The sequence below is a fragment of the Plecotus auritus genome (assembly GCF_963455305.1).
Source record: "Plecotus auritus genome assembly, chromosome: 3".
Taxonomy (NCBI): domain Eukaryota; kingdom Metazoa; phylum Chordata; class Mammalia; order Chiroptera; family Vespertilionidae; genus Plecotus; species Plecotus auritus.
In genome coordinates, this window is record NC_137772.1 from 45,906,236 (window position 1) to 45,930,923 (window position 24,688).

At 41.6% G+C, this 24,688-nt stretch overlaps 1 protein-coding gene and 1 pseudogene across 3 annotated transcripts in view; one reads left to right on the forward strand and one right to left on the reverse strand.

Annotated features, from left to right (window-relative positions):
- Nucleotides 1-2,927: 2,927 nt before the first annotated feature.
- Nucleotides 2,928-24,688, reverse strand: part of CLDN10 (claudin 10) — a 118,405-nt gene continuing 96,644 nt past the window's right edge. For both annotated transcript variants that reach the window (XM_080659131.1, XM_080659130.1), the window contains exons 2-5: nt 21,195-21,356; nt 21,020-21,101; nt 3,843-3,950; nt 2,928-3,244 (exon numbers count right to left, since the gene is read on the reverse strand). In XM_080659131.1, the coding sequence (XP_080515257.1) occupies nt 3,121-3,244; nt 3,843-3,950; nt 21,020-21,101; nt 21,195-21,356 (476 nt within the window). In that variant the 3' untranslated portion in view covers nt 2,928-3,120. The remainder of the gene's footprint in view (nt 3,245-3,842; nt 3,951-21,019; nt 21,102-21,194; nt 21,357-24,688) is intronic.
- Nucleotides 9,695-10,435, forward strand: LOC308244830 (small ribosomal subunit protein eS1-like; annotated as a pseudogene). The gene has a single exon. The product of its transcript is annotated as a small ribosomal subunit protein eS1-like (transcript).

Sequence of the window (24,688 nt, forward strand, 5' to 3'; positions counted from 1 at the left end):
TTGTTGGGGAATTTAAGCTTGCCTTGTTGGCTATGCCATATAACATCCTGGTCTAAAGTTAGAACAGTTTATCTGTTTCTGTCCCCTTCCTCCTGTCTTTTTACTTGTGGTCCACTGTCATCCTTTTACAAACTTCCCACAGGGTCCATTTTATGTAAATGTACACACTTTACATGTAAGTCTCTAAAACTTTTAATAAAAGCTGAATAAAATTTTGATGCAGTGGGACAGAGATAAGCAACCTACAAAAGCACACTGTGCCTAAGAAGGCACACAGGCACATGAGCCACTGCGTTCATTCATTCAGTTGTTCATTCATTCAGTCATGAGATCTTAAGCTACTTGGGCTTATTTTGTTTTTTGTTTTTTTTTCACATGCATTATTAGTTCACTTAGTTAGATAAACTTTGAGACATAGTTATTGGGATAATGCTCAACCTAAAGTTGTTCTGTGTCTACCAGGGTTGGGGAAATTGATGAACTTCTGCTAAGTACACCCAACATTTAAATTTAGTCACTACATCTGTGTTGTAAAACCCAATGCTTTAACTTACCTGTTTAGTCCTATCATTTTGTCCTACTAGATCTGGTGTGTTCATTTTTCTTTGGACCATCACCTTAAATTTCCCTTCACTGAGGCACAGCTAACACGTCTCTGGTTCCTGGCAGAGCCTTTCCGTACTTGTACTCCCCCTTCTCTCTAAATTCCTCAGGAGCTAGAATAGTTCTGTGATAGGCATCTCTCACAGACACCAGAGAGGTGCCAGCAGACAGCCCCCTGAGTCAAAGGAGAGGGCTGTCCCGGCCTCGATTCTTGTCATGCTCATAGGAATGAATTCAAACGAGTGACTCCAGATAATTGCATTGTGATGAAGCTAACTTATTAAAAATTTTAAGTAAATAAATGTATTAAGGAAGCAAGGCAAACAAATCTACTAAACTACATCTGAGTCTGGTGAGGGTTCAAGTGGTTATATACCCTTCGGTCTCTAGATATTAAAATTCCTTTGCTAGATATCCTGGTACAGGTTAACTCTGAAGGTCCCTCTCTCTACTTTGTTATGGCTTTCCCAGAATTTATGAGAAGCACCTGGCAATTAAATCCCAAGACTGCTGGCTTCTCTGTTTAAATAGTGGGATGAGATAAGACTGCACTTTTCCTTCGCCCTCTTCCCTCCTCTCTGCTGTCTTTCAGTAGTTCCAGGGTGATTTAAGGTATGTATTCTCTAGTCGCATTAAAATTCCTCCTCCTCTCCCCCTTTCCTTCCCCTTCCTCTCCTGCAGTCTTTGGAATTTGCTCTCCAGCATTCTGGGTTGGGGGAAGATAAGGGTTTGCTATTTACAATCTGGCTACAGGTGGCCAAACTGTTTGGTCTTATTTTAATTTTCTTGTCTCAGTTTCCCTATTCCTCCTGCCTTGGAATTTTCCAACCTTCTTACTGTCCTATAACGGTTCAGTACAATCTAAACATTATCTTTACTAGCACAACTCTGAAATTTTAAAATTTGTTTTAAATACACTGAACAAAACCCTGCCCCTGTACAGCCAGTGGTACCTAACTTCCCTTTATTGCTTCCAGTTCATTTGTATCCCTGGAAAAGATATTTCAAGTATTATCATGGTTGAAATGGTTGAATACAAACACACACACACACACACACACACACACACACACGCGCGCGCGCACACACACACACACACAATTTTGGGGGGTAACAAACGTGTTCACTTCCTTTTCTTTCCACTGAGCACCTCCAAACAATGTGATTTTCCTTTCAAGTCTTCCATGCTTCAGAAAAAATGTTATTTTCACCTATGCTGTGATTAGTACTGGAAAGTGTCTTGCTCACAGATAACAGATACAAACTCTTATGCACAGCTTGAAACTATATATTTTACCCTTGACTGCCTCAGTTCAGAGTCTTCGATTTGTCACTGACTATGGCAAGTCACTTAAACTCTTTCATGTCCTCCTCTGTCAAATCAGGATCCTAATGGTACTTTACTAAGAGGGTGGTTGTGAGGCTGAAGTGAATTAGGGCAGTGGTTGGCAAACTCATTAGTCAACAGAGCCAAATATCAACAGTACAACGATTGAAATTTCTTTTGAGAGCCAAAATTTTTAAACTTAAACTTCTTCTAACGCCACTTCTTCAAAATAGACTCACCCAGACTGTGGTATTTTGTGGAAGAGCCACACTCAAGGGACCAAAGAGCCGCATGTGGCTCGCGAGCCGCGGTTTGCCGACCACTGATAGGGCATGTAAAGTGTTCGGAACAGTGCTGGGCGTCTGGTAAAAGGGCTGGTTCTAGAAATAACTCATTGTCTTTGTTCAAAAATCACTGGAGCAATTTACATATTTGAATAATGGTCTCCCCCTTACCCAGTTAGTTCCGCACACAGGACCTAAGAGATGTCAGAACTTGGCCCATCGCTTCTGTGGGAGGCAGGTACCCCGCAGGCTTCAGGACTTCCTTTGTTGGCTTCAAAGGCAGCCATGACCAGCGCTTCCAGCTCAGCTCTTGCGGATGCTCCACCCCAGAGTCTGCTTTCTGAATCAGAGGAGCCTACGCAGCTATTTAAGGTGGACTAGCCAGGTAATGGGCCGTAACATCTTGGCCCCTTAGCCCTTCCTTGAGCAGGCACTGTGATTGACAGTAGGCAGACAGGTGCAAGAAACTAGAAGTCACTACATGCAGCCAGAACATGTCCACTCAACCCCAACGTCTTTTGAGGAATAGTCTCAGACTGCCCCCTGAGATGACTTACTGTTTACAAGACAGCACTCGTTATATGCTTTCTATTAAATATATGAAGAAAGAATCATAAGGAATGGGGACAAAGACTGCAAATCTGATTAAGACTGCTTTAGAAAATACATCCTGACCCCCTTTGCTGCTAGGAAGGGATAAAATATATACAAATCCTGTAAATAACCTGTTTATTTTTTTTATAGAAAGCCATAACAGAAAATGATTAGTCTATAACTATGTAAGAACATTTACATCCATACAATCAACAACTTCAAAAATTCATATTTTAAAAATAGTTTGAGTGTTAATTATAGGAGAGCCCTGATGGATCATTTTGTGAACGGTTCACCTTGCAGCAGTGCTCTTTAGACGTAAGCATTTTTATCAAACTGTTTGGAGGGGGTTGTGGTTTTGATATCTCCTTCTCCACCATGATACTTTGTCCGAGAAGACATGACAGATGTGGCCCCATTGTATGCGTATCCCATTCTGAAAGGCAAAACACAGTTCGGTAGATTCTGTTTTACACGTAGGGCAAACAAAAATGGGAAGAATCCATTCTCCCCCTACTTCTGCCATAGCTAAGTCCAAGTCCCCCTGATTACTTCCAGTTAGCCTTCTTCCCAAGAAATGTTTCAAAGTCAGTTCTGAACTGCTGGTGTTATAATCTCTACAGAAGAAACTCCTGGCTCTTTCATTTGTTCGGTGATTACCCTTTAAAACCATTATTTAAAACTTATCTTCCAGGAAGGTAGGAGACCACAGTGACCTTCATCAGCAATTTCTATGTGAAAATTATGATGAGGCCAAAGTAAAGAATGCCCCGATAGTCAGACCCATGGTTCTACTTCCAGAATTAGCTTTGGGATGTAAGAATGAGCTTAAAAAACAAACAAACTATAATTAACTATATTTTATTCAATATCGTATTTACTATGTTTAATATATTTACAATATATACCTAACCTTTCCCAATTCTGGGTTTTTTGAAGTTTCTAAGAAGCATGAACTATCTATAATGTCTCACACGTAGTGATTTAGAATAGTATAGTACTTTTTAAAAGGTCATTTTGTTTCTTTTTCATACCTGGGTGTTTTGTTGTTGTCAGATATTGAAAAGCAAAATATGACGCCACCAATTATGCAGAGTGTGGCTCCTGACCATCCAATAAACAGAGCAGCTCCTAATTCATACCTGTGAGGAAGTATTACACAAGTATTACAGCTTCTTATTAAGGGGGTTGGAGGGTGTTAAACAGTAACACTACTAGCTAGCATTTACTGAATGCTAATTATAATTTTTGCTATTAGAGCTTGTACAGGAAGTAATAACATGTTGTCCTATCCAATAAAGAGGGAATATGCTAATTGACCATCACTCCATCACAAAGATGGCTGCATCCACAGCTGAAGCTAAGTTCCCATAAGGAGCCTTAACGAGCAATCACGAGGGACCTGAGGCTACGCCCTTCCCCGCCCCTGTATGGCTTGACAGGGGACCTTAGGCCACATCCCCCACCTGGCAGGGCTTGATAGGGGACCTCAGGCCACGCCCCCTGCCCAGCGGGGCTTGACAGAGGACCTCAGGGTACACCCCCAGTGCTGGGTCGGGGGGAACTCTGGCTGTGCCCCCCACCCCAGCACCAGGCTGGGGAACCTCAGACTGCACTTCCAGCCCGGCGGGGCTTGATGGAGGACCTCAGGCTGCGCCCCCCACTCCAGCACCGGGCCAGGAGACCTGAGGCTGCGCCCCCCTGCCTGGCTGGGCTTGACAGGGGACTTCAGACCGCACCCCCCACCCAGCGGGGCTTGACAGGGGACATCAGGCCATGTCTCCCGCCTTGGCACCAGGCCAGGGGACCTGAGGCCACAACCCCCGCCTGGCGGGTCTTGATGGGGGACCTCAAGGTGTGCTTCCCATCCTGGTACTGGGCTAGGGGACCTCAGGCTGCTCCCCCACCCCAGCGCCAGGCCGGTGGACCTCAGGCCACACACCCCACAAGGTGGGGCTTGACAGGGGACTTCAGGTTGTGCCCCCCACCCCGGCACCAGGCCGGGGGACCTCAGACCACACTCCCTGCCCCAGCACTGGGCCAGGGGACCTGAGGCTGTGCCCCCTTGCTTGGTGGGGCTTGACAGGGAACCTCAAGGTGCACCCCCAGTGCTGGGTTGGGAGAACTCTGGACACGCCCCCTGCCCAGCAGGGCTTGATGGGGGACCTGAGGCTGCACCCCCCTGCTGGTGGGGCTTGATGGGGGACCTGAGGCTGTGCCCCCCTCCCAGCGGGGCTTGACAGGGGATCTCAGGCCATGTCCCCCACCTGGCAGGGCTTGACGGGGGACCTCAAGGCACGCCCTCTGCCCTGGTCTGGGCTGGGGGACCTCAGGCCACGTCCCCCATCCTGGCACCAGGCCAGGGGACCTGAGGTTATGTCCCCTGCCTGGCAGGGCTTGACAAGGGTGGGACTGGCCAGGTCTGGATCTAGCCCAATGGGGGTGGGGGCTAGCCGGGTCTGGGTCTCACGCGATTTTGAGGCACATATGGGTGGGCGGGGACTTAACTCTGGGTCCCATGGTGCGCTCCAGACTCTGACAGGAGGAAGGTTTTCATATACATTTTACTAATTTTCTTTCATCTCTGACACTTCTATTATAGAGAAAGGGCAAATAGCAATATTAAATTATTTCCTCTAATTAATCCCCTTTTAATGCGCACGAATTTCATGCACCAGGCCACTAGTATCCATATAATGTTTCAAACTTTTCTCAAAGTGTTTTTATAGACATCACTTGATTACATATCCCCAGAGAAATAAATAAAGCATAAGAGTATACCCAAATCTCAGAGACTATGTGTTTCTCCTGTTTGTCTATCCCATTCTTGAAGAATAGTGGTGTTGTTTTTTTTAAATAAAGAAGTGGTTCTCAAACTTTTTGGCCCATAGTCTGCCATTGCAAGGGAAAAAATGATGTTGCCATTCCCTACCTAAGGGTGCTTTTCATTGTAAAGTGAAGTCACAGTAGGAAGGTCTGATGATACAAAATCCACAGAGGAACTAAGAAAGGAAAGTAAGTGAGGGTAAGAAAGACATGCCAAGGTTAACTCCATCCCCAGCCCAACCCCCTGAACCAGGTGCAGGGCAGGGCCAGAGTGTGGTATCAAGGTCACACCATGATGTTGACAGCAGCTGGCCCGTGCCTGTCCTGAATTTGTCTCATCTCTTTCTATGAGCCGTGTCACCATGCAGGCTGGGCAGGTCTTCTGGGTGGTTTGAGTCACAGCAGTGGTGGGTAGTGGAATAGCCTGGCCCTGGCCACCATATGGCGCAAGTAGGAAGCAACACCTACAAAATTAAGGACTTATGGTCCATTTGCCTATTTTCAGATGTGACTACAGCGGCAATTTCATGGCCTGTGTTTGTAATTGGGAAGGAGACATGCAAACAATTCATGCTGCCCTGGGATCCCTCCTTTCCTCACTCTTGTGTTGCCTTTCCTTGGAAATCAAGGTGATAGTGGAAGCAAGGCCTAGCTGTAAGCACCTCATCCTGCCCTGGAGCCCTGATTAGGCTCTGGGAACCTAGAAACTTCGACTGGTAGCATCAGAGGCAATGGCAGAAACAGAAGGTTGGAGGTAAGTAGATAAAAACATCTCAGTCTGCACACAACAGTCCAAAAGAGAACTGAAGAGAGACGGGCACAGGTAAGAAGCAAGCTGGCCAGATTAAGAGTGTTGAATTGGCAGTTTTATAAATGATACCTTCATTAAATATGTTGTCCATCTACAAGGGATGTCCTGGAATTCCCACATCAGCCCTGCTTTTAAGATGTTTTAACAAAATTATGCAAATAAAACAAGCACAGTGCCAAACTGTAGGTGCACATCATTTGACCTTAAAACATCTAAAAGTCCTATAGTAAGCTGGCATCATACCCACCCATTCTCTTCCTCTTACTGCAGAGACAACTAGATGAATAGCATACTGAAATTTTCTATTTGAAGGGCACTGTTATAAGATTACAATTTAATGATACTTTCCACTTTTCTCTATCTCCCCCCCCGCCCCACCACACACACACACCAGATTTTACACCGTCTTCTCTCCTGAAACTATGTGTTAGTCTAACTTAATGTAAATAACTCTGGAAGAAATAGTCAGAGATTTTCTGACCGTGCCAGGTACCATGGTTGATTAAAAATAAGTCTCTAATTGACCACCAGAGCTCGGTGCTATGGATTCAAAAGAACATGTAAACGTGTGCAGGGTTGTGACAAATCAGTGGACACATTACCCAGGCAGCTCAAAGGTCAGCAATTGTCTGTATATTTATTTAAGCATCTTGAAACTTTCTGAAGGGATTTAAGAACCAAGAGTTTGGCTTATACTAAAAATTGGTTCACTTATTCCTTTTTAAAATATATGTTAATTTTCTTAAGGTTACTGAATATAGACTCCAATACGAGGAAAATATCATTTTCATTTGAATTTCCTTGTGATTTTTGTTGGAGGCAAACACTTAATGAGAGTGGTAGTACCAGTTTAGAGTTGAAGTTTTTAAGAGACTCCATGTCTATACCAATAATTTTTAACAATTTGGATGTGAGGGCTTTTGTGACTTGGTGCTTTCTCTTTCAGAGACTTTTCTTTCTTCATTCTGTTAAAAGACATGTTTAGCAGACACACTCACAGTTACTTGAATTCATACCAATCAGTGTGCATGATCTGGCAAAAATGGACTTCCATTATTGAAAGTCAGGACTGAGGAGAGCAATCTGCTCTCCACTCAGGTTTGCCATGAGGACACCTCCTTGACACTGATTGGGAAACTATCTCTGCTTGGAACTCTTTCTTTATTTTGGTAACGCTAAGAAGCTGACTTCAACACCTTAGAGGACTATCCAAATTGCAGGTGATCTGGTTGCAGGTCTTTCTTTTGTTAACAATACCCTCCTGGCCCTAGACCAGCTTTCCCTCTCATTGTGTGGTCTCCTTATTGAGCTGTTACAATCAAGGAAGTGTCTTCATTATTCTAAAAGGCTAAAATTCTGCTTAACCCCAGAGGGCTCTGTGATCAGCAGGTTGAAGACAGAACCTCATAGATCAGAATGTTGTTTTGGGGGCCTCTTTCAGATATTCTGCTCAGATGGTAGGACTAATCCAAAGCTGCCTATAGGACTTTAATTCATGTATGTAATTGAATGCAAATTTAGTAAATGAGTAGAAGGGGAAATTGTACTTAAATTCAGAGACATTAAAACACAGATTATGCACTTAAAATTTTCCCCAAAAAGAACCATAAAGATCAAAGGCGTTGAAATAGCCTCTAAACCAGTGATTCTCAACCTTTCTAATGCCACGACCCTTTAATACAGTTCCTCATGTTGTGGTGACCCCCCAACCATAAAATTATTTTCGTTGCTACTTCATAACTGTAATTTTGCTACTGTTAATAAATTGTAATGTAAATATCTGTGTTTTCCGATGGTCTTAGGCGACCCTGCTAGTGGTTGAGAACCGCTGCTTCTTCAGGGTCGCCTAAGACCATCGGAAAACACAGATATTTACATTACAATTCATTAACAGTAGCAAAATTACAGTTATGAAGTAGCAACGAAAATAATTTTATTGTTGGGGGTCACCACAACATGAGGAATTGTATTAAAGGGTCGTGGCATTAGAAACGTTGAGAACCACTGCTCTAAACTATTGGATGAAGTTATTCCCATCCGCCAGGCTGTGCTCACGTCTCTCATTCCACGTTGAGAGAACCAGAACTAGAACCACTTTGATGGCCTTAATTCTGATGCCTTTCATACTTTAATTCCTATTTCAGCCTGTAACCTTCACAGTAATCCTGAGGGAATGGACTGAGGAACACCTGTTATTTATCTTCACCTCCTATGTTTGCTTTCCTTGCACTCAAACCCCTGCTACCACCTGATCTGCCATCCATGGGGAGCTGGGAAGCATACCCTGGTCGCCACCACAGAAACTACAGACTAAACCTCGTGCTAATTCATGTGTTTCGTGGTAGATGAGAGAGACATAGCTCCTTTCTCAAGGATCTCACAGTCTAGCAGGAATAGTCAGACATTAAGCAAACAATTACAGTAAAGTGTGATGAAATGTAACAATAGAATCAGAAGAGCATTTTTTTTTTCAAAATAAACATTACCTGTTCTCCCAAATCCATATAGATGTGGTTCAAGTAAATGTCCATGGTGACAAAAGTTACTATTACTGTCAGCTCATGGTACCAGAACTTTTTTGTGTGCCAAGATTTTTTTACACATATTACCATATTTGACCTCCATTGCAATTCTGAGAGATGGGTTTTACAGATGAGGAAACTGAAGCCCAGGGAGATTAAATTACTTGACCCATATCTCAGCTAAGTAAATGGTGGATAGAACCAGGATTTAAAACCCATAACTGTGATCCAAACCCTGAGCTCTTAGCCATCACTCCTTCCTTTCATGCACACCTCAGCTAAGTAGAAGACTTCATTAATATAAAAAATGCGATCAGTGCACTGGTTTCAGTTGTCATTTCAAAAGCCATGTGTGTTCTCTCTCCCTGGCTCATTATGTTCTCAGTGGCTCAGAGCTCGGGGGTATGGAATTTTTCTAAATTCCCTCAGGCTATCTTTTCACCCAGCACAAGAAAAGGTGAGTGCAATAATTAAAATCAGGACATGTTGGACTTGAACAAGAGAAAATCAGCTCCTCTAAAAGCAAAACAAAAACTGTTTGGTGAATGAAAATAACATCCTTTTAAGATCCCAAAGAAGTGAAGTGACCTTGCTGAAAGTCGCGGAACTAGGAGCCAGGTCTTTGACCATCAGGATAGTGGTGTTTCTCCCCCAAAAACACATAGTTCTACTCCTCATTTTAATCAAGAGTGGCAGGAGCCAGCCATTTGGCTCTCTGAGCAACACCATGGCCGTGGGCAAGAACAAGCGCCTTACGAAAGGCGGCAAAAAGGGAGCCAAGAAGAAAGTGGTTGATCCATTTTCTAAGACAGATTGGTGTGATGTGAAAGCACCCGCTATGGTCAATATAAGAAATGTTGGGAAAACACTAGTCATGAGAACTCAAGGAACCAAATGTTCTCAAGGGTCTTGTTTTTGAAGTGAGCCTAACTGATCTATAGAATGATGAAGTTGCGTTTAGAAAATTCAAGCTAATTACTGAGGATGTTCAGGGCAAAAACTGCCTAATTTCCATTACCTGGATCTTACCCGTGACAAAATGTGCTCCATGGTCAAGAAGTGGCAGACCATGATTGAAGCTCATGTCAATGTCAAGACTACCAATGGTTATTTGTTTTGTCTATTCTGTGTTGGTTTTACTAAAAAGAGCAACAATCGGATTTGGAAGACCTCTTATGCTCAGCATCAGCAGGTCCACCAAATCCGGAAGAAGATGATGGTAATTATGACCTGAGCGGTGCAGACAAATGACTTGAAAGAAGTGGTCAAGAAACTGATTCTAGACAGCATTAGAAAAGACATAGAAAAGGCTTGCCAATCTATTTATCCGCTCCATGATGTCTTTGTTAGAGAAATCAAAATGCTGAAGAAGTCCAAGTTTGAATTGGGAAAATTCATGGAGCTTCATGGTGAAGGTAGCAGTTCTGGGAAAGCTATTGGGGATGAGACAGGTGCTAAAGTTGAATGAGCTGATGGATATGAGCCTCCAGTCCAAGAATCTGTTTAAAATTCAGACATTTAATGGTGACAAATAAAAGAATCCTATTTGTGAAAAAATAAATAAACAAATGGCAGGAGCCAAAATAAATATTCCAATTACCTTAAAACAACTAAATACATATAAAAATATTTGAAGTTTAGAAAATACACATATATAATCCATGTTAACATTTTAAAATTGAATTCCATTAGTTTGCCTTTTATTTTTTTAAATCCTCACCTGAGGATATGTTTTTATTGATTTTAAAGATAGATGAAGGGAGAGAGAAAGAGAGAGAAACATGGATCGGTTGCCTCCTGTATGCGCCCCAAATGGGATTGAACCCACAACCTAGGTATGTACCCTGACCAGGAATCTAACCTGCAAACTTTTGTTGTAAGGGACAATGCTCCAACCAACTGAGCCACACAGGCCAAGGCAGTTTGCCTTCTTTTAAAGATTACCATCTAAAATAAACTTTACTCAGAGGCTTATAAAATCCAAGATCTATATAACTGCATGGATGGATTTTATCCTATATAATAAAAGGCCAGGGACCATAAGCTTAACAACTAGAACGACTGCTCGACCAGTCGCCATGAGGTGCATTGACCACCTCTTGGTCCCTCCCCTCCCTCATCTCCTTCACCCCCTCCCACCTCCACTCGCAGGAACCACGGGGAACCACGGGGTAGCAGGTGGGTGGTGGTGGGGCAAGACTGGGGACTGGAGAGCTGGCGGAACGGCTGACCTCTTGGTCCCTCCCCCCGGCCTGCAGGCTCTGATGGATCAGCGATGGTGAATGGGGGAACTGGGGTGGGTGGCAGGAGGACCAGGCTGGCTGTCAGGCTGTTGGGATCCCCAGCTCATCCCTGGCTGCTCGGGGGCTCAGGCTGGCGGGAAAGCGGGCGCCAATGACTTCGCCTCCATGTGCATGCACCGAGCTGGCCATTGATGGAACACACTGCCCGCTCGGGGCCGCTCACGCAGGCACCGCCACCAGAAGCTGCGGGGCGTACCCGCGACCTACCCGCCCCGGTGGTGGAGGCGGCGTTCGGCCTGGGGACTGGCGAACAGGCAGAAGATGGCCCTGATGGCAGGCTAGGCCTAAGGATCCTACCTGCACAATTTCGTGCACTGGGCCTCTAGTATTAAATAAGTACCCTAACGGCATTATTTACAAATAAACATTTCCCCCAAATACTCTTCATTCTAGAAGCAGGATGTTTAGTGCCTTTTTTTCTCCCTGACACTGTTGCAGTCTAGTCTCACTTATGCAATTCACATCATTTAACAGTTATCTCATGCTGCCTGAAAGATGCCCCGAGATTTTTCACTTAAGTCTCCACATGAGACTACTAAAAAGTGGCAGGTGCCTCCCCAATGGTGACTAAAGTAGAATGGGATGATTTCAATAATAATGTCTACTTATATATGGAAACTTCATGGAGAATTATCAAATTTAGGAAACCCCAAATAAAGACTGATTTTTTTTGGGGGGGTGCCAATTCTAAATTGCTTTTCAGTGGCTAGTTTATGGTAGACATGCATGCATTATCTTTCCATGTATTATCATTAGGGTAGTTCAGAATTCTACACATTCTATATATTAATACAGGTACACTGTAACACTTATTGATCACATGCCATGTGCCGCTGTGATGGGTGTTTTATGTTATTTCCTTTCATCCTTAACCTTCACAAGCAGGAGGTGCTATCTCTGTCAGCCAGCCAGGGTCTGAGCAGAGGTCTGACTCTAAAACCTGCCTCTTAATCTCTCTGCCTCCTTCCCTCTTGTAAAGTGTTCAGTAGGTATCTTTACAGGAGTTCAGATTTTTGCCTATTATTCATGGGAACTTAATAACCCATCCACAGTATAACAATATATTATCCAAAGAACATCTCATGTCCCCAAAATTACATAGTTCAAAAACAAATCAGTTGTTTAGCAATATCCATGCCATTGGTCTCCATTCATGTGGATAACTGGGAGTTTACTGAGCCTGCATTTTCATTGAGAAATGATATGCCGGGTTACAATACTCCAAGTAGGCACAATAACATGTTTACACACAAACGTTGAAATCTGGGTAAACTGACTGCAGAGGGGCTGTGCTTCAAGATTACAAATTCTGAAGACAACCAACACTGTCCCGAGACACTTTAGGGCAAGACCAGCACTGGCGAGCACAGGTCAAGAATCTGTGGAGACAGGTGTGCACATCTGTTTGTGTTGAGAGAAAAATACACAGATAAACTTGGAGCAAAAAAAAATTTGGATCAATTAAAAGCATATCTGCATTTTGTTCAGAATCCTCAGCAGCCTACCCGAAAACATTTCAGAACCAAACATTTCAGGTGTTGAGGAAGACGTATGCAGAGTGGGTTCTTATTAGAAGGGCTTCAAGACTATCCATTTGACAATTTCAATTTGTTGTGTACCTCTAACTCAATGCTATGAATGAGGTGATGAGAAATAAAGAGAAGAAATTATACAAGCCTTCTTTCTTTACAACAATTTCATGTTAGACCCCTTTCAAGAGCCAAGTATCTTACAACAATTATCCTTTCTACTATGTCTCCAATATTTCAGTCTATAGTTCTCAATGGCTAGCCTTAATATACTGTATAAGGTAATAAAATGGTAAATTAATATACTCTGCTTAAGGGCCAGTACCCTTTAAAATAATAGCTAACATTTACCGAGTGCTTATTATGTGCTAGGCACACTTCTAAACAGCTGAAATGTGCTACCTTGTCTAATTCTCACAATAACCTCAGAGTACCTACTACCCATTTTATAGACGAGGAACACAGACCACAGAAAGGACAAGTAACTTCTTCAAGATTCACAACTAATAAGTGGCAGAGCTGGGGTTTACTCCCAAGTAGCCTGGATCCGGGGCCCTTACTCCTTTTTAAAAAAATAATTTTTAAAGCTTTTAATAAATTTACATACACAAGTATGCACAGGTCAAGTTTCACAAATTCAACATGCATGTGCCACAGGAATCAATACGCTAGAGCCTCACTGTGCCCCTTCCAGTCACTGCTCCTCTCTCAGACTTCTAACAGCTCAGGTTTGTTTTGCCTGTCCTTGTAGTTAAATAAGTGGAACCATGTTATATGTATTTTTTTGAGTCTGGCTTCTTTCATTCATTACTAATTTTGAGATTTATCCAAATGGTTGTAGATGGTTTATTCTCATGTCTTTTAGTGTCCCACTGTGGGAATATATAATAATTTGTTTACTCACTCTACTGCTGATAGGCATGTGGGTAGTTGACATTTTAGGCTATTACAATAGTGCTGCTATGAACATTGCACATGTATTTTTGTAAAAATATGGATGCATTTCTGTTGGGTATATTCCTAGGTATGTAATTCTTGGGTCATGTGTCCAGATTTCATAGATGCTGCCACACAGGTTTTCAATGTGATTGTTGTACCATTTACATTCCCACCAGCAGTGTATGAGAGTTCTGGTTGCTCTATGTCCTCACCAACATATTTTCTACCTCAATAATTTTTTAAAAATATATATTTTATTGATTTTTCACAGAGAGGAAGGGAGAGGGAGAGAGAGTTAGAAACATTGATGAGAGAGAAACATCGATCAGCTGCCTCCTGCACACCCCCCGCTGGGGACGTGCCCGCAACCAAGGTACATGCCCTTGACCGGAATCGAACCTGAGACCCTTGAGTCCGCAGGCCGACACTCTATCCACTGAGCCAAACCAGTCAGGGCTACCTCAATAATTTTTAAACATGCCTTCAAACAAAAGTTTTTAATTCAACATTTCTTGAGAGCCTGCTATGTGTCAGGTGCTCTTCTAAGTGGTGGGACATGTGGGTCCTCACTCTTAAACAATACATTATGCTGCCTCCTCTCCTCACTCACTTAACCAAAATCGCCACAAGCATGCTCACGTCTTTCTACTCTAAGAGAGATGCAGACAGACAGACAGACAGACAGTCACACAGCACTGCTGCTTGACCATCCTTGCTGCAAATGTCATGGAGCATGGACTGGCTGCAAGAGACTCCAACAATCAGCAAGGCATGATCTCTGCTTTGAGATGTTCCTGGTCTGGTTTGGGAGATGCACCAATAAGCAAGTGCTAATCTCCCAGGAGGATTATGATAGAAGCATGAGGTGCAACATCAGCAGCCAGGAGGCCCCTCACCCAGAATGCAAGTCCTGCAGGAGAAGCAGGGGTTAGCCAGCAGGTGAGGAGGAGAGGGAAAGGGCTGGAGGGCTAGGGGTGGTAACAAGCTGAGTGACCAGAAAGCATGGCATACTGGCATGGATGGGGAATTCATTACTGGTCAGTAAGAACAAAACACAGATGTCTAACACTTGATTTTCAGGTCATGCTGGCATAACAAAAGCATCAAATAAATTGGTCTGAAGTGGCCTGGCTACCACCAAACACAGTCACAGAACAACACCTCACTATTTAACAGTTGCATTGTTTTGTTCATGTGGCATTTCTACGGAATCCCTTATCCAAGAATCTATGAGCTGTTTTCTGATAGTAACCCATTCTCCAAATAACCTCATGAATGGAGTAAGCCTGAATAAACAAACCTCCATAATTCATCAAATTATAACAAGGACAGAAGAAAGAAGTTCAATGTCTTGGCAAGGTCACCTAGTGAGATCTATATTCATTTCAACTTCACCAAGGAAAATGTTTAAAACCATTCTAAAAATGGTTTTAAAAACTCGGAAAATAGAAAACCCTGCAGGTAAGACCCAAACATGAAAATATCACAGCCAAAACATTAATGATAAATCTCATATACTAAAGGAGAATAACTCTAAGATTGTGATCACCTGTTTGCTCAATTAGGGCAACTGGTTCGGTCCTCTAACTTTGCATGCTTTGAAAACAAGTTCCTTTATGTCAATCACATCTTACTTGGAATAGTTTATTTAAGAAAAAAAAGCAAGACATTCAGGAAGTTAGTGGTTTGGACGACAATACAAAGGTGGAAATAATGTAATTAAATTTTAACACCCTGATAAGGTGAATCGCTAAGGGGTGTCTGTTACCATAGGCTTGCAGGAGAGTAGATTGGGGTGGGGGGGGGGGTGTGTTTGGGAGATTATGTAGGTTTTGTTATAATAAAAAGAAGTAATTTAGTTTGAAACAGCCCAAAGGGAAGAACTGAGAAATAGTTTTTAAGGCTTTGCAGGAGCCCATCCAGGAATCATTAAAGATAATTGTAACTTGAATGAAAACAAGGAAGCAAAACCAAAGGAGAAAAATGGGGAAATGGAAGAACACAACCAGAATCAGATGAAACTCGTTTAGATCGCAATCCTGTCAAATGATTGCAGCCTGGAAGAAAAGTCTTCCCGATAAGTGGTGGGAAGGGAAGGGTTTCAGAAATAAATAGCCACTGAACGTAAGTGTGATAGTGTTTGCCATGCTCCTGCCACGATCTTTAGTCCAACTATACCCTAGAAGCCACTCTTTTTTTTTTTTTTTCTCAACAAAGTGCCTACTGAGTTCCTTGCACATAGTAGGATTTTAGTGGGAACTTTTTTAAAAAATATATTTTTATTGATTTCAGAGAGGAAGGAAGAGGGAGAGAGAGATAGAAACATCAATGATGAAAGAGAATCATTGACCGGCTGCCTCCTGCATGCCCCCCACTGGGGATCAAGCCTGCAGCCCAGGCATGTGCCCTTGACCGGTATCAAACTTGGGACCCTTCAGTCCGCAGGCCAACACTCTATCCACCAAGCCAAACCGGCCAGGGCATGTAGTGGGAACTTTTTGATGACCTTAGCTGTGTTTTCCTAATTTAGGCAACCAAGATGGGCCTTATATAAGTATGTGCTAGAAATCTACAAAGAAGATTCAGTCCATTTAATACAGAATTCTTAAGAAAAACAACAGCCGCAGAAGCAAGCCAATAACAAAACTAGGTTCTGAGGCCTGAACCATTTTCCAGTGCATTTTAGGGTTTAGGTATGGGAGAGCAAGTATATGCTCACTAGAAATTTAAACTAGGGCATGCACAGAGCAGCTCTCACTGCCCTTCCTAAGCACCTAGACACTCACCTGCCTTCTAGGCCTGAAGGGATAGATGCTAATTGGCAGTAGCTGGTGTTAGGAAGAGTAATATGTGCTAAGGATGGTAGGAGGAGAGTTGAGTGTGCCTTCTACATCCATCCTCTCAGAGGCTTCCTCTGTCTGCGGGGACAACAGAAACCTTTCCTGCTAATTATGAAAGGACTGGCACTACAGGTAAGAGTTTCACTTACCAGGCACGGTGCTAGGCGAGTAAGATAGAGGTGAAATAGATGTTTTCTGACTTCAAGGAACTTACTCTCGTGCAGGTCAGTGAAGGCACTGAAGAAAGTCAGAACCTCCAAATTTCAGCTCACCTGCGCTTGGCCCTGCCTTGATTCCCTGACATATTCTAAGTTCACATACAAACTAAATCAGAGGCACACATCACTAAATTCTAGCAAATGTCAGCTAAGGAGTGTATCCCCCTAGAATAAGCCAAATGAAAATCTTGCTTCAAAGATCATATTTTAAGACATGAAATCTGTTTATTCTATGTTGAGAGACAATTTGCAGCTTATCAATCTTCTCAATTTTCATCTCCTCTATGAGAGGTGTTGGTAAAGGGAAAATAGATGAAGTCAAATTAGTCGACTTGGTTTGCACAGAAGTGAGTTTTTTTTAAAAGAAGTCTGTAAATTTCTCTAGATGTCACATCATTTTTATGTCTCTACTAGAGGCCCAGTGCACAAAAATTCGTGCACTCGGGGCGGGGGGGGGGGGGGCTGTCCCTCAGCCTGGCCTGCGCCCTCTCGCAGTTCGGGAGCCCTCAGGAATGTCCCACTGATGGCTTAAGCCCATCAGTCGAACATCCTTAGCGCTGCCGAGGAGGCAGGATAGGCGCCCGCCACCACCGCTGCGCTGGCAGCCATCAGCCCGGCTTGTGGCTGAGCGGCACTCCCCCCCGTGGGAGCGCACTGACCACCAGGGGGCAGCTCCTGCATTGAGCGTCTGCCCCCTGATGGTCAGTGTGTGTCATAGCGACTGGTCATTTGGGTCAATTTGCATATTACCCTTCCATTACATAGGATTCTATCATTGTAGGTGGATAGAATCTGATCATATTTACAACTTTGAGGCCTTGACAACTCCTTGATCTAAGGGATTTTATGTAAGTTATCGAAGGCCTTTCTTTGTGCATGATGAGTGAGAAAAATAGTCCCTATCGCAAAGAGCTAACATGTTTTTATAAGCAGGATTTTTTAAAAAAATCTATATTTTCTATAAGTCCTTGGTATGGAGGGCCTGTTACTTATAAATACTACCAATCTGTAAGTTCTGCTGTTTTACATATCCCTAGCTCTTGTGTTTTTAATTACATTCAGGTAAATTGGCAAATTGTAGGTGTTATATTTTAAGTCACCGCAGAAGAACTTAATAAAGAAGACATCTATAAAGATAAGCCACATCTTAAATACAACATGCAATTCAAAAAGCAATCTATAATAATAAAAGCATAATATGCTAATTAGACCGGATGTCCTTCCAGATGAAGCCGGGGCTGCGAGGGAAGACGGTGCCAGCAGCCGGGGGAAGGAAGGCCTACTCTTGCACGAATTTCATGCATCAGGCCTCTAGTCTTAATAATAATAGCCAATACAATACAGTAATAGCTAACACAGGGGTTTGCTCATTTCTAATCAGTTCTGAACATATATAAAGGGCATCCCAAAAAAATGCATACACAGTTTAACAGCTGACAGCTCAGTTTTGAAAATGAAATGTACTTTGATAAACACTGCCTTTATAATTATTCAAAGTGTGAGAATACATTTTTTTGACATCCTATAAGCAACCTCTCTTAACTCTCACAGCAGCTCTATGTGAGGGGTACTAGCATTAGCCTAATTTTGCAGATGAGAATGCAGACACAGAGGGCGTGAGTAGGCATAGATGGAAAGAGAAATGCTGGGAGGCTGAGTGGGAACAGGATAGTTCAATGTGGCACCAAGAATGTGGAAAAGAGGAAAACCTTTCAGAATCCATAATTAGTGAACTGAGTTTCACTAAAATATGAAAGGAGAATAAGAAATTCTAATGTACTAAACTGAATAAGGTGACTGAGCATAGAGCAGCACAGACTAAAACCACACAAAGAACACGTGTAAGTTACGGTGCATACATGAATTAGCCGTGACCTTTGAGGAAAGGTCAAAACTATTTTTAAGTTTCTGACATCCTTGATAATTGTCAGGGAAATAAAAACAGTGATGTGGCCGAAACCGGTTTGGCTCAGTGGATAGAGCGTCAGCCTGCGGACTGGAAGGTCCCGGGTTCGATTCCGGTCAGGGGCGTGTGCCTTGGTTGCGGGCACATCCCCAGTGGGAGGTGTGCAGGAGGCAGCTGATCGATGTTTCTCTCTCATCGATGTTTCTAACTACCTCTCTCCCTTCCTCTCTGTAAAAAATTAATAAAATACATTTTTTTAAAAAGTTAAAAAAAACAAACAAAAAAAACAGTGATGTGTAGGAAAGATAATCCAGAAAAGTCAGCAATGTCCTTAATACAATAAACCAAGAGAAATACAGTTTTGCTCTATATTTATGATACTAAACTCTGAAATAAAAATGTATCATTGAAATGAAAAATAACATTTCATTTAAATATCATTAAAATGTTTCTGATTTTCAGGAGTTGTCTCAGTTTTCATCTCAATGCTCAATATTTGGTGTCATGTACATCTGTGCAAATATCATTATTGAAAATTTATAACTACATTTTTCTAACATAGGCAGAAGAGTAAAAATTACACTAAAACAGTTGTTTTTGTTTCCCATTTAATAAAATTTCAGAATAAAAGCCATTTTTAAATGTACAAAAGAAACTCTCTTAATGAAAAATATATGTAGCGTACTGTAACAAAAATGATAAAGTAGCCCAATATTATAAACCATGCATTTTAGAGCAAGCATTCCAGAGTTTGGCCACCTGGTTTGAGTCGTAGTTCTATCAGCCTTCTAGTTTAGTCCAAGTTCCGGTGGACACATTATTTGAACTCTTTCCTCAATTTAAAAAAAAAGGGGAGCCGAAACCGGTTTGGCTCAGTGGATAGAGCGTCGGCCTGCGGACTGAAAGGTCCCAGGTTCGATTCCGGTCAAGGGCACGTACCTTGGTTGTGGGCACATCCCCAGTGGGAGGTGTGCAGGAGGCAGCTGATCGATGTTTCTCTCTCATCGATGTTTCTAACTCTCCATCCCTCTCCCTTCCTCTCTGTAAAATATCAATAAAATATATTTAAAAAAAATAAAATAAAAAAAGGGGAGTACCAAGAAAACCTACTTCATAAAGCTGTTGTAAGAATAAAATAAAAAATACCTGCAATGCTCTGCCTGCTACATGGGAGGGACTCAATGTGTTAGCTGTTATTTTCATTACATGTCATTATATAAGCATTTCATTATATAAGCATTTACTATTTATGCATAAACTATACTAAAGAGAGAACTAGAAACTCAATTTTTCTGAATATTTCTAAATCCACTGGAAAAAAGTAATGTAGACCTGACCAGTCATTTCAGAGATTACTTTTTAAAAATTTCTATAACATTTTATCTAAAGACAGAAAGAGAATCACCAGCCTGGTGGGCAGCATACCCACATGGCTCCCCACAGTATGTGGGTATACTCTCATGAACGACAAAACATCTGATATGTCATTATTTCTAATTTGGTACCCGTGGGGTTTTCCCAATGCAAAGAAATAAGCCCAAGGAAACTATAAAAAGCAACAGCCCATAGTTAAAACAACAACAAGCAAACTGACCTGTACATGCCAAAGCATTCACCTGCAACTGAGACCAGTCACATCTGAGTGTCTGTGCCACTCCCAGAGCATTTAAAAAAAAATGCTTGCATCACGTGCGGTGTTTTTTTTTTTTTTTTTTTTTTTTTACATATAAAGGTTTATTAGGTGGAGCATGTTAAGGCCATAGTTAACAGAGCAAATTTAAAAGGCTAATAAAAAATAAAAAATAATATTTCATTTAAATATCATTAGAATGTTTCTAATCTTCAGAAGCACAGTTTCCTTTCAGTTTTAATCTCAATGTCTGAGATGTAAACTGGCCTAGAGCTTAGCATCTGGCAAATACCATTCTGGATGGACAAAATCAAGGCAAGCTTTCAATTTTCTGTTCTCAAACTTCATCATTTTTTCCTCCCCATCTTACACTTCTATTCTATTTTCCCTCCATTCAGCTTCAATTTTATGGTGTCCGGTGGATGAAATTTAGATTTCTAAATCCAACACCTTAAGTTATTTAGAAACAAGACAACATGTAACACTCATGTAGTAATTAAATGCATCATTTGCCAATGTAGCACCTAAAATGTTTACTCTTAAATGATGTCATCAAATAGCATGTAGCCCTTATATCTCACTTTCTTTTCATAAGCCATGGAGAAAATTTCCATACCTTAATTTAGAATATGATTTTATGTACATTTCCTATGAGCTAGAAACATACAGACTGGGGTGAGTACTTACTTTTGATCAATAAAAAGAGGATCAAAGAATTCCGTTGTGATTTTGTTTGCATACAGGGAACAACCGGTCATTGAGCATAACCCTAAAATGTATCAGAGGGAAAGGACCGTGGTTAGTGAGTGCTATTTCATTAACATGGTGAAAGTACCTTGTTTGGGAGAAAGTTACTATTTACCTGACAGTATGAATACAACCCCAGCCAAACAAGCAATTTTAGCCTTGGCTTTCTCTGAGCCTCCGACTTTGGTACACTTCATTCCAAACAGGGCAATTATGGAACCAAAAAAGCCCAGGCTGACAGCGGCAATCATAAGTCCTCTACATGCCTGGATATAACCTGCAATTAGAGTAGGTCATTTACATGTTAACATAAAACAGGTGGCTGTCCAGGGAGAAATTCTCGTTCTACATTGTCCTCCTGAACGATTGTTCTGTGTTTTTTTTTTTTAAAAAAAAGTAAAGAAATAACCGTAATTGTTAAAACACGGGGTAAGACAAGCAAGAAAGGAAAACAAGTTAGCTTACATGGAGTGCCTGTTCTATGTCACACACTTTTAAGTTCAGTTTATGCATAATCTTCAGATTAGTTCTCTGGGTGCTATTATTCACATATGAGGAAACTGAGGCAAGCAAAGTTTCTATGATATGCCAGAGATAATTAGTAAGAGGCAGAAATGGATTCCATACCGATATGACTATAAAATCCAGGTGATGCTGCCTTCCACTGTGCAAAACATTACCTGCCACTATCTCAGCCTCTTACTCCTTTGTACAAAGGAACTTTTAAACAGATGTCTGAATGGTTCAGACCTTATAAAATTTATCATTGGGCAGCAAGACCTCCCAAAGGGTGAAATCTTCCAATATTAGTGAAAGCTTGTAAATGAGAGCAACTAAAATATAATCATGAGCCATGAGGAGTCTAAATTAAGAATTATTTTAATGCATTGTATTATTTTTCAGGGCACATATGATAAAACGTGGTTTAAAAAAAAAGCATTGTCTATTTACAGCAAGAATAGCTTATAATTATTAAATTGACTGATTACATATAAATGGATGCTTTCAAGCAATTCTAAAAGCTTGTTCTGTTGGTTTGTTTGATCATTCTTCTACAACATTTATTTCCTTAGTCACATATTTTTATTTGCACAGCCATGGTTATGATACACTTCAGCCTGGCTTTCATCCAGACACTAAGAAATGTTAACAGGATTTAAACTAATAAGCTTGTCCACATATGGACATTTTCATTTCAGCCTGAAAAAATGCTATATTTCAGTCTGAAACAGTGATGGCCCATACTAGGTGTAAGTACATATTTGTTAAGCAAATGAACATACATGTACTTTAGGTTTACACTTGGAATTAAACTTGTTAATCTGAAAAACCTTATTAATGCCAAGAGACTGAAAGTTACTTGTTGTGTGTCCTCAGACAAAAGCTGTAATGAGTAATATTTCTAAGACTATGAGAATTATAAACTCAGAAAATAATGCTGGCAGGTGGCCTCCAGTCCATGTTTCTTTGGGAAAGAATGAAATGTTAAGTTTTAATCCTATTCCTATGATCCATTTTGAAGAGTTCACAGAAGATGTTCTATTTAATTGAACAAATTTAGGCCCCCTTATATTCAGACTGCAATGACTATCATCTTCTATTTTGTAGCATGAACTACTTCCAAACAAAATCATTTCACTGAGTGTGAGACCGTCAAAAACAGCAACGGGAACATTTTGAGCAAAACGGGGTAATGGAGGCTCATTTTGGTAGCAATGATCATGCTGTAGGGCTCTCGGGGGACTGCTGCCCAGTACTGACCTGCTCTATTTTAAACTTCAGTCCTCAAGTCCCTCTACCAGAACCCGGGAGCAGGTAGGAAGAAGCCCAGATAGAGAGAAGCCTGTGAGTTCCTTGCAAGGTTAAAGGGAGTCTACCAGAACCACAACCGCCTCATCACTTATCACCAGGGATACTGGGACAGTGTGTGGGTTCTTCATAGCTTTATTTTAATCTATGGTTTTGAGGTGTTTTAGCTGACTCTTGACTGAAATCACTAAACGGACAAAACAGCGTGTGTATGATGTCACCTCAATAATAGATGTGTAAAAAAACAACTATCCTACAAAACTTTACCGTGAACCTTAATTTGCATTTACTTTAATAACCTTACAGGCTTTATGAATAGAAGATGCGGGAGCCTGGCAAAAGGGTAAGTCCTGCAGTCCGACCATTTAGACCACAAAATGCATTTTCCCAGATGGTGAACAGTGGTTAGAATCCCATGCTGATAAATTCAGTTCTTAATATGACTGGGAAAATAATAGCAGCCTTTAAACTTTATTTAACCACTACTCATACCCTTTTGTTCTGAGTTTCTCACTCAGGTCTCCCATCTCAGCCCTTGGCACATGTTTGGGAGTAGAGATGGGAAAGCAAGGTTCTGATGTGGTCAGGTCCTTCCTCAGTACCACTCAAAACCCTGATTTGAGGGCAAGGCACCCCTCTCTGGATGGAAAACAGTACCAATAAATAAATTGCTAATTTGTCGCATGCACAAAAAAGGCACTTCACCAGCACAATCATTGGCTAGATTTTCTAAAACGGGGAGCAAAGAGCAGGGATTGGGGTTCCTAGGGATAGCTCCCCTGCCAGCTATAAATGCAGTCCAGTTGTTTGTAAGCCTGAGCTTTGTAAATTAGGGGCTACCAGTCCTTAAAATACCCACAGACTCAGGCCTTTGGTGACTGCCAACAAACTCAGAATTTATCTTTTGCAAGGCAGACCTCTACAACCTTGCTTTCAACAGTTCCTCGGGGCAAACCTTATAAGTAAAACCATCAAGTGAAGTGGTGGTAAAAACTAGTCAAGGAGGCCATTATTTTTGACAGGTCTAATTTACTGACACCGTTAATAGCTAATTAACACATTAAGGTGCTGAAGCATGAACATATTTACTTAGAAGTTCTCTGAAGTATAATTTATAGTTAATTCTCTTGTAAGAAATGGCAAACATTCCCACTAACAAAAATAGATGGCATATACTAAAAAAACAACCTGGCTGAAAATTATTCTCAGCTAAAGTTCAAGTGGTGTTTTGAAAGGAACATGGGTTAGCAATAAACAGAAATCACTAGCTTATTCAACTGTGAAATTTTAATTAGTAAAATGTAGTGGCCTTAATGAATTCTGTTAAAGGAAACCTTCAAGGTGTCCCTTACCCAAAAGTTAAGTGTTTCACCCTGGCCAGGTGGCTCAGTTGATTGGAACATTGGCCCATACACCAAAAGGTTGCAGGTTCAATTCCCGGCCAGGAGGAGTACTGGAGGTAACCGATTGATCTCTCTCGCTCTCTCTCTCTCTCTCTCTCTCTCTCTCCCCTCCTTCCTCTCTCTCAAATCAATTTAAAATAAATGTATATCCTCAGGTGAGGATTAAGAAAAAAAGTGAAGTGTTTTCCAAATGATGTGTACCTTATTTTCCATTGCAAACTAGCAAAAATGAAAATAGCCACTTGGTGGAGACAATTTCCTAGTAGCACACATGCTAATATTAAAGGGAGAAGAAAAAAATGAGCTTTTCTTATGCTAGTAGCTTTGTGCATTTTTTGCAAATACTTTGAAAGAAGATCGGTATGGGGAGAAGGCATGAACTTTGAATTTTAGCTCT